The sequence below is a fragment of the Pezoporus wallicus genome, unplaced genomic scaffold (assembly GCF_028554395.1).
Source record: "Pezoporus wallicus isolate ANWC-B61680 ecotype Strahan unplaced genomic scaffold, APGP_CSIRO_Pwel_v1 contig_13451, whole genome shotgun sequence".
NCBI classification, from domain to species: Eukaryota; Metazoa; Chordata; class Aves; order Psittaciformes; family Psittacidae; genus Pezoporus; species Pezoporus wallicus.
In genome coordinates, this window is record NW_026638198.1 from 1 (window position 1) to 15,787 (window position 15,787).

General features: G+C 45.2%; 1 protein-coding gene across 3 annotated transcripts in view; it reads right to left on the bottom strand.

Moving 5' to 3' along the window:
• Positions 1-2,112: 2,112 nt before the first annotated feature.
• Positions 2,113-15,787, bottom strand: part of LOC130599448 (splicing regulatory glutamine/lysine-rich protein 1-like) — a 33,823-nt gene continuing 20,148 nt past the window's right edge. For 2 of the 3 annotated variants that reach the window (XM_057409916.1, XM_057409915.1), the window contains 2 exons: positions 4,261-4,347; positions 2,113-2,284 (listed from right to left, as the gene is read on the bottom strand). In XM_057409916.1, coding sequence (XP_057265899.1) covers positions 2,128-2,284; positions 4,261-4,347 — 244 coding nt within the window. In that variant the 3' untranslated portion in view covers positions 2,113-2,127. The remainder of the gene's footprint in view (positions 2,285-4,260; positions 4,348-15,787) is intronic. The other variant, XM_057409917.1, reaches the window with a different exon arrangement.

Consider the following 15,787-nt stretch of genomic DNA (forward strand, 5'->3'; position numbering starts at 1 on the left):
ACATGTGCTGCAATTAAACAAGACAAGCGCTTAAAACCTCTTTGGAATGGAGGACGATGGTTGAAGTATAAATATTGGGAGGCCTGGCAGATTGACTATATCACACTGCCGACATCACGCCAAGGCAAGCGCCATGTGCTTACCATGGTGGAAGCAACCACCGGGTGGCTGGAAACATACGCTGTGCCCCATGCCACTGCCCGGAACACTATCCTAGGCCTTGAGAAACAGACTTTGTGGCGACACGGCACCCCAGAGAGAAGTGAGTCAGACAATGGGACTCATTTCCGGAATAACCTTATAGATATTTGGGCCAAAGAACATGGCATTGAGTGGATATATCACATCCCCTACCATGCACGAGCCTCTGGGAAAAACGAACGGTACAATGGGCTGTTAAAAACTACACTGAGAGCAATGGGTGGGGGAACTTTCAAGCATTGGGATACACACTTCCCAAAGGCCACCTGGTTGGTCAACACCAGAGGATCTGCCAACAGGGCTGGCCCAGCCCAGTCAGAACTTTTACATATTGTAGAGGGGGACAAAGTTCCCGTGGTGCATATGAAAAATTTGCTGGGGAAGACAGTCTGGGTTATTCCTGCTTCAGGTAAAGCCAAACCCACTTGTGGGATTGCTTTTGCCCAGGGACCTGGATATACTTGGTGGGTAATGCGGGAAGATGGGGAAGTCCGATGTATACCTCAAGGGGATTTGATTTTAGGGGAAAACAGCCAGTGAACTCAATTGTATGCTGTTGCCTGCTGTGTAATACTTTTATAGCTCATCAACTAGATGTCTCCAGGTCACCAGCGACTAGCTCTGACTTCCCTCCAACCATCATCCCAACAGAGAATGAACTTTGATAGAACCGGATGAGTTCTGCAGTAAAGGAACGACCAGCATCAGCAGGCAACGATTCAATACTGCACACAGTCTTTCCTGCCCTGAAAGATTGTTACAAGAGATGGAACCTGACATCATGGACTGAATGGACTCGGCAGCATTATAGGGATTGGCCCATGCACTAAGAAAATGATCTTTTTCTCTTGGTCTGTATGTATATGGATGTATATATGTGGGAGAGCGATGGTGTATTGAAAACGTGAATGGTATGGAATAAGGGGTGATAATGTCCTGGGTTCAGCAGTAGCAGTCATGTTTCTCCTTCGTGGTACCTGGTGCAGTGCTGTGTTTTGACTTCTAGCCTGGGAACAGTGTTGGTGAAACCGATGTTTTCGGTTGTTGCTAAGTGATGTTTACCCTGACCAAGGACTTTGTGAGGTTCATGCTCTGCCAGGGAGAAGGGAAGCCGTGAGGAAGCAGAGACGGTGTGCCTGACCCAGGCTAGCCAAAGAGGTATTCCATACCACAGCACATCATGCCCGGGGTGGGGGGTAACTGGGAGTTACCCGGAAGGACACGGGCTTCCAGGTGGGACTCATTTCTTGGCCGGTGGTATTGTATTCTCTTCCCTTGTTATTTTCTCTTATCATTGTTGTCGTTGGTGATTTGTGTTGTACATTGTTTGCTGGACTGTTCTTGTCTCAACCCATGGGAGTTGCACTCTTTCGATCCTCCTCCCTGTTCCTCCGGGAGCGGGGAAGGGGAGAGCCCCGGGGGGGGAGGGGGCCCTCGACTGCTGTCAGCCCGGCACCGCTCACTGGGAGTGAGTGAACAAGTTGCCTGACTGGGTTTAAACCACGACACATCCCATTGGGGGGGAGGTGAGCAAGTGGCTGTGTGGTACTTAGTTGCCAGCTGGGGTTAAACCACACCACAGCTCAACTAACCATGAACTCTGCTACTTAGTTACACAATCTGCTTTTTTTGCCTGCTCATACAGCTAGGCAGTCAGCCAACTCCTAACATACAGCACAGATCAAGGAGTGAGAACAAAACAAAGCGTTTCTGTAACCTAATCACACAAGCTGCTGTGAAGTTGAAACACACAGACTTCAAACTGGCCTACTGAGATCAACCGAAGAATCACTTCCATGTCTCTGACTGGCAAAACCTAAACTCAAGCAGGAATAATTTGTTAAGGAAAATGGGGAAAAAAGAAGGGTGAAGAAAAAGGGAGGGAATTCAAATAATCATTCCACTCGCATCACTCCACTCAGCTTTTCACTTGGTCACGCAGCTTACCTTCAAAGTAGTGGTGTTATTGTCAGATTTTTCCTTTCCTTCTTTTTCCTTGCTACTTTTTTTCTTGGAGGTGGAGTGCTCCCTTTCTCTTCTTTCATTATTTGTATCCTTTTCTCTTTTTTTTTCTTTCTTGTTTCTGTTTAAGAAAATTTTCACTCAAATCAGAAATTGATCCAACATCAAAAAGTGTATTACCAATGCAGAAAGACTGAGACACGTTCAAACCATTTAACTGCAAACTAAACTCATATAAATAAAAAGAACCCACAAACAGAAAACCCAAACCACATACAAAACCCCCTTCCTAAAGACAAGAGAAGAGAGCTAAAGAATGCATGTGTTCAGTATATCATAGAATCATAGAATAGTTAGGGTTGGAAAGGACCTTAAGATCATCTAGTTCCAACCCCCCTGCCGTGGGCAGGGACACCTCCCACTAAACCATGTCACCCAAGGCTTCGTCCAACCCAGCCTTGAACACTGCCAGGGATGGAGCATTCACAACCTCCCTGGGCAGCCCATTCCAGTGCCTCACCACCCTTACAGTAAAAAACTTCCTCATTATAGCCAATCTAAACTTCCCCTGTTTAAGTTTTAACCCGTTACCCCTTGTCCTATCATTACAGTCCCTAATGAATAGTCCATCCCCAGCATCCCTATAGCCCCCCTTCAGATACTGCAAGGCTGCTATGAGGTCTCCACGCAGCCTTCTCTTCTCCAGGCTGAACAGCCCCAACTTTCTCAGACCCCTTGTCTTTATACAGGTGGTGCTCCAGCCCCCTGATCATCCTCGTGGCCCTCCTCTGGACTCGTTCCAACAGTTCCATGTCCTTTTTATGTTGAGGACACCAGACCTGTACACAGCACTCCAAGTGAGGTCTCACAAGAGCAGAGTAGAGGGGCAGGATCACCTCCTTCCACCTCCTGGTCACGCTCCTTTTAATGCAGCCCAGGATACGGTTGGCTTTCTGGACTGCGAGCGACCAGAAAATATATATATATGGCATTTGCAAAGAGAAAATCAAATTAATCTGTACCCAATGAAAGGCTTTTATTGATTTGAAGCAAATTTGCATCGCTAACAGATTTAAAACTCTCCAGTTGAAAGCATACCAAAGATCAAATCCATGAAGGGCTTTCTTGGTTCATTTTAAATTAGAACTGAATCGTGCTGACCAACTTAAATTATTGGAGATGGTTAGTGAAAAGGCAGTAAATCTATAAACATCATTCCCAAATTGTTTTCAATATATGCATCTTCATCTACCTTTGAGTGTTCTGTTTATTGAAAAACAGACCTTTTCCTCCAAAAAGAAAACTTTGAATTTTTGAACCTTCATGAATTAAAAAAAAAAAAAAAATCCAGAAAAAGCACAAATTGAGTTAGCTCCTTTCATAACACTGATCTCCAGGTCACATTTCAATTTAATAAAAATACTGTAACTTTTTCCTCTGTCATGGTTTAAGCCCAGCCGGTAACTCAGAACCACGCAGCCACCCACTCACTCCCCCACTTCTTTCCCCCACTCCCGGAAGGGTGGGGAGGAGAATCAAAAGAATGTAACTCCCACGAGTTGAGATAAGAACAGTCCAGTAACTAAGGTATAATACAAAACTACTACTGCTACCACCAATAATAATAATGATAAGGGAAATAACAAGGGGAGAGAATATAAAACTAAAAGGGGAAAGGAAAAAAAATCATAAACACAAGTGAAGCACAATACAACTTCTCACCACCCGCCGACTGATACTCAGCCCAACCTGAGCAGCGATCTGTGTCTTCCAGGTAACTGACCCCAGTTTCTGTACCGGGCATGACATGCTGTGGTATGGAATGCCCCTTTGGCTACTTTGGGTCAGATGTCCTGTCTTTGCTTCCTCCTGGCTTCTTGTGCCCCTCCGCACTAGCAAAGCATGAGACTGAAAAGTCCTTGATTGGGGTAAGCATTACTTAGCAAATAAAACACCGGTGCGTTATCAGCACTCTTTCAGACTAAAGCCAAAACCACAGCACTGCACCAGCTACTAAGAAGAATAACAACTGTTACAGCTGAACTCAGCACATCCTCCTTTACTGCTCATTAACTTTTATGTTTACATCAAACTGACCTTGTTGGAGAAGGAGTTTGTGAAGACTTTGTTTTTCTTGTTTTAGGTGACTTGGAGGAACTTCTACTCTTCCATTTATGCCTTTCACTGGAGGACCAAGAAATTCAAGATCACCAAAGAAGAAAAATAATAAACTCAGGAACTGCATAAAAACAGAAAGCTTTTAAAATTATCTGATACCGCTAAGTAAATATCCCTGAATTTAACATTATATATCACCAATAATATATGAACTGTACAAAGCAAGAAAACCAAAACCACCATATGTTTCAGTTTGATAGGAAATGGAAGAATAAAAGTGGCAAGTAGAAAAAAAAAAGAAAAAGAAAAAACAGACTGTAGTTTTATGTTTAGCCTCACATGCTTGTACTTATACCTGATAACAAAGGAAACACACTGAATTCACTAATCTTGTATTACTAGTTTCTCCAGTCAATAAAAGAATCCATTTGAATGAAAAGCCCCATTATGACAAAAGGCATAACTTGAGCAATACAAACTTCAAAATTTAACATTACAAGCTTAAGATCACACTAGAATTTCAGTTCAGCGTGACTGAAGTTTAATTCCTGAATACATGAGCTAGCATTCCTATTGGTTTAGAAGCAAACAGTGCAAAATTAAGCTCAAGCTGTTGTCAAAATCAAAATGAATGTTAATATCTATTATTTTCCTAGCAGTCCATGCTCAGCAAACCTGTGTATCATTCTATAATGCACTGAAGAGCTCTTAGTATTTTACAAAAAAGCTGTTTTACACAGATGCATGGAATTTGCTGAAGTTGCTGTTATGGAGTCTGATCTCAGAACAGAAAAGTAAATAACTGGTTGCAAACATACTGAGGCACATGTTAAAATAAAGTAAAAATTGAGCAAGTAAAGCTTCATTCAACATAAACATAGAACCTATCTGTCAAAAAAAGATTACTCTTTCCTATTGCCTCTTCATAGAGCAGGAAAAGCAGACAGGAAGAACCATCAAAGAAAGACAGGGAAGTTAAAAACTAATTGACAGGGCACTTAAAGATACAGCACAAAAGCTACACTTACACATATCGGCTTTTGCAATTCACACCTAATTTCTTTAATATTTAGAAAAGCCAAGAAAACAATAGTTATTAGATAAATTACAAAAGGATATATTAAGATATACCTAGTATTGCGATCTGGATTCATACTCTAACGCTACCATCTAGCCTGACCTCCTGAAGCTTCACAGAAAAAAAGCCTCATAACTATTTTGTTCAGCAAGATCTTAAGTTTGATTTGATCTTTGGTAAACAAAAATATAGTGGCCTCAAAATCATGGAAGGAAAACCCACAATCATTGATCAGATGTTTACTGGTTAACATGCGCCTCCTTTTGAACGCCTTCACGTTTATCATCATCTTTTTTCAAATAGGGATATTGGAAATGAACATATTATTCTGACAGTGCTCCCTCTTGGTCTACATTGAGTACATCCCCCCTTTAGTTTCCTTTCCTGCTGTCATGGTTTAAACCCAGCCAGACAGCTCGTTCACTCACTCCCCCCCTTTCCTCCCTCTTTCTTTCCTTCCCCCTACTCCCAGAGGGACGGAGAGGAGAATCGAAAAGAATGCAACTCCCACGGGTTGAGATAAGAACAGTTTAGTAACTAAGGTATAACACAAATCACTACTGCTACCACCAGTGATAATAATGATAAAGGAAATAACAAGGGAAGAGAATACCACCACCCGCCGACTGATAACTCGCCCCCCAGCCCGACCAAGCACTGACCGATACCTGATCCAACCCTGCAGTCCTAGCCCTTCCGGGTAACTCTCAGTTACATCCTGGGCATGACGTGCTGTGGTATGGAATACCTCTTTGGTCAGTTTGGGTCAAGTGTCCTGTCTCTGCTTCCTCCCGGCTTCCCCTCCTCCCTGGCAGAGCATGAGGCTCACAAAGTCCTTGGTCAGCCTAAACATTTGAGCAGTAACTGAAAACATCAGTGTTATCTGTTCTGTTCCCAGGCCGAAAGTCAAAAACACAGCACTGCACCAGCTACTAAGAAGGAGAAAAACGACTGCTACTGCTAAACCCAGGACACCTACATACATATCTGAGCAATTAAGTGCCCTAGTAATTGTGTTCAAACTAGAAACTGTTTATTCGTGAAATCTAATTTTCAGCTTCTGTTTTTCGTATTTCAAGTTGAAGGACTACAGCTGTGTCTGACAGCATTCCTACCTCTACATTAATTTGTCTATACAAAGATTTTTGTGTGCCTGTTCATATTAAAACTCTTAAGCAACACTAATACAGAAAAATTTGCCTCTATACAAACGCCCGTAGTATGGGGAGCAAACAAGAGATGTGTACACGTCTACGGGGATATGATACAATCCAGAGGGACCTTGACAGGCTTGTGAGGTGGGCCGATGACAACCTTATGAATTTTAACCATGACAAGTGCAAGGTCCTACACCTGGGTCAGAGCAATCCCAGGCACAGCTACAGGTTGGGCAGAGAAGAGATTGAGAGCAGCCCTGTGGAGAAGGACTTGAGGGGTGCTGGTCGATGAGAAACTTAACATGAGCCGGCAGTGTGCGCTCACAGCCCAGAAAGCCAACCGTATCCTGGGCTGCATCAAAAGGAGCGTGACCAGCAGGTCAAAGGAGGTGATCCTGCTCCTCTGCTCTGCTCTCGTGAGACCTCACTTGGAGTATTGTGTGCAGTTCTGGTGTCCTCAACATAAAAAGGACATGGAACTGTTGGAACGAGTCCAGAGGAGGGCCACGGGGATGATCAAGGGGCTGGGGTACCTCCTGTATGAAGACAGGCTGAGAAAGTTGGGGCTGTTCAGCCTGGAGAAGAGAAGGCTGCGTGGAGACCTCATAGCAGCCTTGCAATATCTGAAGGGGACCTACAAGGATGCTGGGGAGGGACTCTTCATTAGGGACTGTAGCGACAGCACAAGGGGTAACAGGTTAAAACTTAAACAGGGGAAGTTTAAATTGGATATAAGGATGAAGTTTTTTACTGATAGGGTGGGGAGGCACTGGAATGAGTTGCCCAAGGAATGCTCCATCCCTGGCAGTGTTCAAGGCCGGGTTGGACAGAGCCTTGGGTGACATGGTTTAGTGTGAGATGTCACTTCCCATGGCAGGAGGATTGAAACTAGATGATCTTTAGGTCCTTTCCAACCTGTGGAGGCAGTGTTCTCACAGGAGAATGGATAGTTGGTACATAAACTCTGAATAATCCTGAAAGATACAGCAAGGCCGTGAGGGGCCCAAGGAAGCTTAAGCAAGCAAGATAAGAAGAAGCTGGAATTCACTGAGTTAATGAGAACTGTGGACTGTTGGCAAGCTTTCGAGGTCAAGTTCTCACACCTGCACTTAACCAATTATATGTTAGTCACTAAGGGTCTTCAAGACATGTATCCAATCATAATATGTCAAATCACTGTAAGTGCATGTAAAAAATAGTATATAAGGAGTTAAGGCTTTGTAATAAGCGGCTTTTGTCTGATCATATTGATCTCTGACTGGGTCCATATATTCTGCGGCAAATGGCGCCCAACGTGGGGCTCCCCCCCATTTTTCATATTGAAACTGAAGGAATTAAAGCACGTGGCACTGAAGAAAGTGGAAAACGTGGAGCCGCAGGGATGTTGGCTGGGTTCGATCCAGCAGGACCAGGATCGGGAGGTAGACGCCTCGGAACGGAACCTTGTGAGCCCGGAAGACACTGCGCAGTGCAAATAAGGCAACAGCCAACGGGTCTGGAAGAGGATTAGGATGGGGAATCAATTAAGTAAAGAAGAAACAGCCATCCTTAAGCTCTTCCAGCATATCCTCTCAGCGAGAGGGAGAGTATGATGATAATCTGTCAAAAAAAAGACTATGGCTCTGGAGTAAAGAAAAAGAGCTGATCCAGGGGGTTAATGAAGCCTTTGAGCTTGGGACTTGGGAAAAAATCGCTAAGGAAGAAGCTTCTGTTTTATGAATGTTTTCAGTCCTTCTTAAGGTGAAGGGAGTAACCTTTAAAGAGACAGACTTAAATTTAATGTTGAAATGGTTGAAAACGCGTTATCCAGAGATTGAGTAGTCTACCGTATTTGAGGTCTCTTTGTGGAATGGTGCAGGAGTTAAATTGTGGGATGCAGTTATTACAAAAGGCAATGACACTGTGAAAAATTTGTTAGTCATTTGGAGATCTATTTTAGAGACGTTAAAGTCAAGAAATGAGATTGTGGGGCCCAGTCGTCGTTCCCCTACCCCCCCCCCCCCCCCCCGAACCTCTGCCGGTTGCCACCACGGCTGCAAAGACTGAGGACAGAGATGAAGATGATCCTTTTGACTCAGGCCCTACTGACCCCGAGAAGGAGCCTGTGCACGTTCATCAGACTGCTGTTGCTGCTCCTGAGGTTCTGATGCCTGATAATTCTGATGCTGACCTGGATAGTCCTTTTGACCTGGAGCCTATTCATCTGGAAAAGGAGCCTGATTTATATCCCCCAGATCCTCACGTTAAATGCACAGCTGTAAAGGGAGAAGCGAGACCAGTGGGGGATGCAGACGCATTGTGTGCTTTCCTGGTGGTGTATGTGCTGGATCAAGACCCGCGGTGGGAAGGTATCTCATATGCTCTTATCAGGGGTATTGGGCGGACTGTGACGGACCGTGGACTTGGGACCCCATATACAACTCATTTGATACAGTCTCTCTGCGATACTCATGTACTAGAAGTTGGTAAATATAAGTATGTCCAGGTTTCTATTGACCTTTGGAGACCTTTATAGATATTGCTGGCCACTTCTTCCAACATAGGCTGGCCACCTGTGCCGGAATGAGTGTGCATTTTGGTCAGTATAATAGCCCGTATTTGGTCAGTATAATAGTCCATATATTCTGCGGCACCAACCCTAAATATTCTATGATTCTATGATTCTAAAATTTAAGAAAAAGCAATTTAAAAACTCTGATAGTGATCCCATGTCTCTAAACCATACACAAACCTAATATTCTTGTCTCAAAGGAAAAATCCCACAGGCTCAGGAGTGGAGGAAACTTGATTTAAATAAAGTTCACTAGGAAGGGCTCTGAGATCTGCCTTCGATCAACACCGGGTACAACATTACTAGAATCTTTTAATTCTGGCACAGAAGCTTTGGGGCAAGGAGATTTAGAATCACAGAATCATAGAATAGTTACTGACGTATTGTGGGAAAGCATTGGAGATGGAAGGCAGCTGTATGGAGTCCTCGACGACAAGTTGCAGAAACTGTTGAAGGAGAGGGTGAATCCAGTCAGTTTGCTGAGGTGAAAGCCATCCATCTGGCCTTGGACATTGCTGAATGAGAAAAGCGGCCAGTACTTTATACTGACTCCTGGATGGTGGCAAATGTCCTGTGGGGGTGGTTGCAGCAATGGAAGCAGAGCAACTGGAAACACAGAAGTAAACCCATCTGGGCTGCTGCACTGTGGCAAGACATCACTGCCCGGGTGCAGAACCTGGTAGTAAAGGTACGCCATGTACCCAAGAGTCAGGCCCCTGAGGAACACCAGAACAACCAACAAGGGGTGAAGTATTTTTAGCCTGGTGGGCCCATGACACCTCAGGCCATCAGGACAGAGACGCAACATATAGATGGGCTCGTGATCGAGGGGTGGACTTAACAATGGACACTATTATCCGGGTCATTCACGACTGTGAAACGTGCAGCAATTAAGCAAGCCAAGCAGTTAAAGCCTCTCTGATGTGGAGGACGATGGCTCAAGTACAAATATGGGGAGGCCTGGCAGATCGACTATATCACACTCCCACCAACCCGCCAAAGCAAGCGCCATGTGCTTGCCATGGTGGAAGCAACCACCGGATGGCTGGAAACATACGCTGTGCCCCACACCACTGCTCAAAACATTATCCTGGGCCTTGAGAAACTGATTTTGCAGCGACACGGCACCCCAGAGAGAACTGAGTCAGACTCATTTCCAGAACAAACTTATAGATGCTTGGGCCACAGAGCATGGCATTGAGCGGGTATATCACATCCCCTACCATGCACCAGCCTCTGGGAAAATCGAACGGTACAATGGGCTGTTAAAAACGACACTGAGAGCAATGGGTGGTGGGACTTTCAAACATTGGGATGCACATTTACCAAAAGCCACCTGGTTGGTCAACACCAGGGGATCTGCCAACAGGGCTGGCCCAGCCCAGTCAGAACTTTTACATACTGTAGAAGGGGATAAAGCTCCTGTGGGGCACATAAAGAATTTGCCGGGGAAGACAGTCTGGGTTATTCCTGCTTCAGGTAAAGGCAAACCCACTTTTTGGGGATTGTTTTTGCTCAGGGACCCGGATATACTTGGTGGGCAAAGCAGGAAGATAGGGAAGCCCGATATGTACCTCAAGGGGATTTGATTTTAGGGGAAAACAGCCAATGAACTCAATTGTATGTGTTGCCTGCCATGTAGCATTCTTATAGCCCACCAACTTGATGTCTTCAGGTCACCCTCAACTGGCCCTGACTTCCCTCCGCCCATCATCCCAACAAAGGATGAACTTTGGTGAAACCAGACGCATTCTGCGGTATCATCAGCAGGCAACGATCCAACACTGCACACCGTCTCTCCTGCTCTGAAAGACTGTTGCAAGAGATGGAGCCTGACAACATGGACCAGATGAACTCAGTAGCTTTATAGGGATTGGTCCATGCACTAAGGAATGATGTCTCTCTCTCTTTGTGTGTGCGTGGATGTGTGTATATCTATATATATATAGATATGAGACAAGAGTGATGATGTAGCTGTGCCTGGGATTGACCTGACCCAGGTGTAGGACCTTGCACTTGGCTTGGTTGAACTTCATGAGGTTGGCATTGGCCCACCTCACAAGCGTGTCAAGGTCCCTCTGGATGGCATCCCTTCCCTCCAACCTATCAACCGAACCACACAGCTTCGTGTCATCAGCAAACTCACTGAGGGTGCACTCAATCCCACTGTCCATATCGCCAACAAAGATGCTGAACAAGATCTCAATACCTGTCTCCAACTAGCAGTACTTAGAGGAATGCTGCCAGTGTGAACTAACTCCCTCTTTACTCCACTCTCTTGAGACACCCCCCTCCCCCCGCAGTCTCACATTCAGCTGTGGGGCCCCCAACACAGGAGGGATGTGGACCTGCTTGAGTGAGTCCAGAGGAGGCCACAGAGATGCACAGAGGGCTGGAGCACCTCTGCTACAGAGACCAGCTGAGATAGTTGGGCTTGTTCAGTCTTTAAGAACAGAAGGCTCTGGGGAGACCTTAGGGCAGCTTCCAGTGCCTAAAGGGGCCAACAAGGAAACTGCAGATGGGCTTTTGACAAGCACCTGTAGGGATAGGACAGGAGGGAATGGTTTTAAATTGACAGAGGGGAGACTGAAATCTTAGGAATAAACTCTTGCCTGTGAGGGTGGTGAGGCACTGGCACAGGTTGCCCAGAGAGCCTGTGGGTGCCCCATCCCTGGCAGTATTCAAGTCCAGGTTGGACAGGGCTTGGAGCAACCTGGTCGAGTGGAAGGTGTCCCTGCCCATGGCAGGGGGTTGGAACTAGATGAGCTTTAAGGTCGCTTCCAACCCAAACCATTCCATGATTAAGGAGAGGTAGCTTTCAGCCTCTTCATATTCTGTTTGCCCCTAATTAAGGCACAAATTCTGGTTCTGACCCTGATGGAATCTGAGCCTTTTTCATGCCAGCAGAAATTGACAATGGAATGTATGGTGTCCCTCTGCCTTCTTTAGGTAAAAGACAAAACACAACACAAAAAAACCTCAACCAACAAAAAAAAAAAAAACAAACAACCAACCAAACCCAGATAAACAATATTTAATGGGCAAGACAGACTGGCCTTGATATTACCACCTTCAGGTTGGGCCATTACTGGATTATAAAGATACCAATTCAACCATCAAGAAGTCCTCTCTCTAGACAAAGTCCCTACCTATCTCCTTTGTTAGCCTGTAGATATCTCTTGAAAAAGGAGCCAGATTCTCCTCTTCCTCTGCTCTGTATCTCTTCTTTCAGCTAGGAATAAAATATAGCCATCTGATTTCTAGTACTTGCATGCTGTTTGTCAGTAAAGGTAAGCTGCTACCTAGTTCTTAGAAGCTCCCATATGTTCTATTCCATCTCTTCTCCAAAAAGAAAACTACCACTCATGCAATATTTTATACTCTTCAGGAAAAGGATCTGCATCTTCAAAAAACTGCCCCCACTCAATGCTGCAGTGTAAATCAAGACAGCTGAAATGCCAGGTTGTTGTATAACCTCCTGGTTTGTGACCATTTCAACTGGGCAAAGTCAATCATTAAAGAGAACAGACACCCCTAAATACAAGCTAACCAGGACTTGGTACCCCAACATATTGACAAATAGTTTTCAGAATAACAGAATTACTGAGGTTGGAAGAGTCCTCTGGAGAACACCTAGTCCAGACCCTCCACACCCTCACAAAACAGGATCAACTAAAGCAGGTTACTCAGGGCCACATCCAGTCAGGCTTTTAGTATCTCCAAGGATGGAGACATCATGAACTCTCTAGGAAAATGGCTCCAGTTTGCTCAGAAAGCACACAACGTAAACATTAGAAAACACATTTCCCATATTTCAGTATACACCCACTGCCTCTTGCCCTGTCACTGGCCATCACTGAGAAGAGTTGGGCTCAATCTTCTTCACAGTATCCCATCAGGTATTCAATACTCACTGATAATCAGCCTTCTCTTCTCCAGACTAAACAATCCCATCCCTCTCAGCCTCTGCTCATGTATATATCTCCTTCTCATATAAAAACCAATGTATTTCTCTCATCTTACATCTTCAGAAAGAACACTGTCCCTGTTTTGTTTAATGACATCAGTGCAAAAAGAAAAATTCGCATCAATGTAGAGCTTTGTACTGCAAGTCTATTAGAATAGATGCCCTAAATTTCACTGGAATTCGCTGCTGAAGTACATGACATTTGAGCCTTTTGCAATGCTTTCTTAAATAGAAGGATGCTTAAAGGGAAGCGTAACAGTTGCAAACTAGAGTATGAATGTTTCTGCAACATCCAGCTAACTACACTTGCTATTTGACATTAGGAACCGGGTCTTCCACCGAGGCTCTTAGAGAAGCTACGCATTACTGTACTGGGTGTGCATGGCAAGGCTATAGTAGCATGGGGGAGGCACAGGGGTGGCTTCTGTGAGAAGCTGCTATAAGCTTCCCCTATGTCTGATAGAGCCAGTTGCAGCCAGCTCCAAGACGGAGATGCTGTTGGCCAAGGCTGAGCCCATCAGTGACGGTGGTAGCACCTCTGGGGAACCATATTTAAGATGGAAGTGTAAAGAATACGAGAAAGATTCGTGTCAAGAACTTAGGAATCATTGTTACCAATGCACCTGTGACCAGTGTACCATGTGTGGAATGTATAAAAACGACCTTGATTATAATAAATGTTGCTGTCAATGTAATGATGGGAAAGAAGAAGAAAGAAGGGAATAAGCTAGTCCCCTCTTTAATCATTTAGACTGTTAAAACAATAAAGAACGCGTTTAGCTTTGTTTAGCTGCTTGAATGCTTTAAGGGGGTTAAGTAACCAAGGAGACACATCCTGTTAAATATATGGGTCTAAGATTGTGGTTAAGCTTGTGATAGACATCTTTCTGTTAATGTATTACCGAGAAGTTTCAGCACATTTCTTTACCTGGAGAGAAGACCCCAGCAACGGGACAGAAACAAATGAAAAGGAGCCACATCGAGTTTCGGGCAAGGAAGACAACAGGATTGGCTGGAACTCAAAACCAGGAACTGAAACCCTGGACCGAGAAGTATAAGAGACTGTACCCCAAAAACCCCGGTGTGCGTTGTTGGCGGAGCGGAGACTCCCCGCGCACCCAGCGCTGCTTGCTTATTGCCTCTTGATATTAATCAATTGTAATAAAATAACTAAATCAGATCATGGCCAAGGCTAAATTTTTATAACAGAAGGAAATTGCAGCAGGACAGAGGAGTGAGAATATGTGAGAGCAACAACGCTGCAGACACCAAGGTCAGTGCAGAAGGAGGGGAGGAGGTGCTCCAGGCACCAGAGCAGAGGTTTCCCTGCAACCCATGGTAAGGCAGGCTGTGCCACTGCAGCCCATGGAGTTCCACAGTGAAGATATTCCTCTGCAGCCCACGGGGGACCCCACACCGGAGCATGGGGATGTGCCCTGAAGGAGGCTGCGACCTCACAGAGAGCCCACGCCAGAGCAGAAAGATTTGCCCAAGGGAGGCTGCAACCCCATGGGAAGCCAGTGCTGGAACAGACTCTCAGGAGGACCTGTGGCCCCATGGAGACAGAAGCCCAAGCTGGAGCAGGTTTGCTGGCAGGACTTGTGACCCCATGGGGTACCCATGCTGGAGCAGTCTGATCCTGAAGGACTGCACCTGTGGAAAGGATCCACGCTGGAGCAGTCTGTGGAGGACTGTCTCCTGTGGGAGGGATCCCACACTGGAGCAGGGGAAGAGTGTGAGGGGGACAGAGCAGCAGAGACCTGTGATGAACTGACTGCAACCCCTGTTCCTTATCCCCCTGCACTGCTTGGGGGGAGGAAGCAGAGAAAATCCAGAGTGAAGGTGAGTCTAGGAAGAAGGGAAGGGTGGGGGGAAGGTGTTTTAGGATGTGGCTTTATTTTTCATTACCCTGCTGATTTGATTGGCAAAAAATTAAAATAATTTCCCCAAGTCGAGTCTGAAATAATGTTAACAATGTATTAAAATAGGAAGCCTCATATGCTTAATGAAGCCACAGTATTTTGTCCATAAACCTCCAAAACAACATGGACATTTCATATAACCCAGGCAATGTTCAGAAACCATTACATCCTTTTCTGCATTATATGAACCATGAACTCCTGAATTTTGAGGGCTATGGAAATTTTGCTTTCATTCAGGGAAGTGACTATAACACGTATAACTTTGCCCGATTCATCCAGCATTTCATTGTCTCAAAGTAACAGATAAAATTGGATATCTAAATTTGACACATGAAGCAGAGGCATTCAGAAAGTACTTTTTCCACCAAAGCTTCTGAACTTAAGTTAGCTGCAACACTTTTAGAATATCATAGAATTATACAGTGGTTCGGGTTGGAAAGGACCTTAAGATCCTTAGTTCCAACACCCCTGCCATGGACAGGGACACCACACACTAGAATAGGTTGCTCAAGGCCGTGTCCAACCTAGCCTTGAACACTGCCAGGGATGGAGCATTCACAACTTCCTTGGGCAACCTGTTCCAGTGCCTCACCCCCCCCACAGTAAGGAATTTCTTCTTTTATATCCAGCCTAAATCTCTCCTGCTGAAATTTAAACCCATTACCCCTTGTCATCTCTCTACAGTCCCTGATGAAGTGTCCCTACAGCATCCTTGTAAGCCCCCTTCAGACACTGGAAAGCTGCTATGAGGCCTCCATGCATCTTTGTCTTCTCCAGGCTGAACAGCCCCAGTTTTCTTAGCCCGTCTTTGTATGGGAGGTGCTCCAGCCT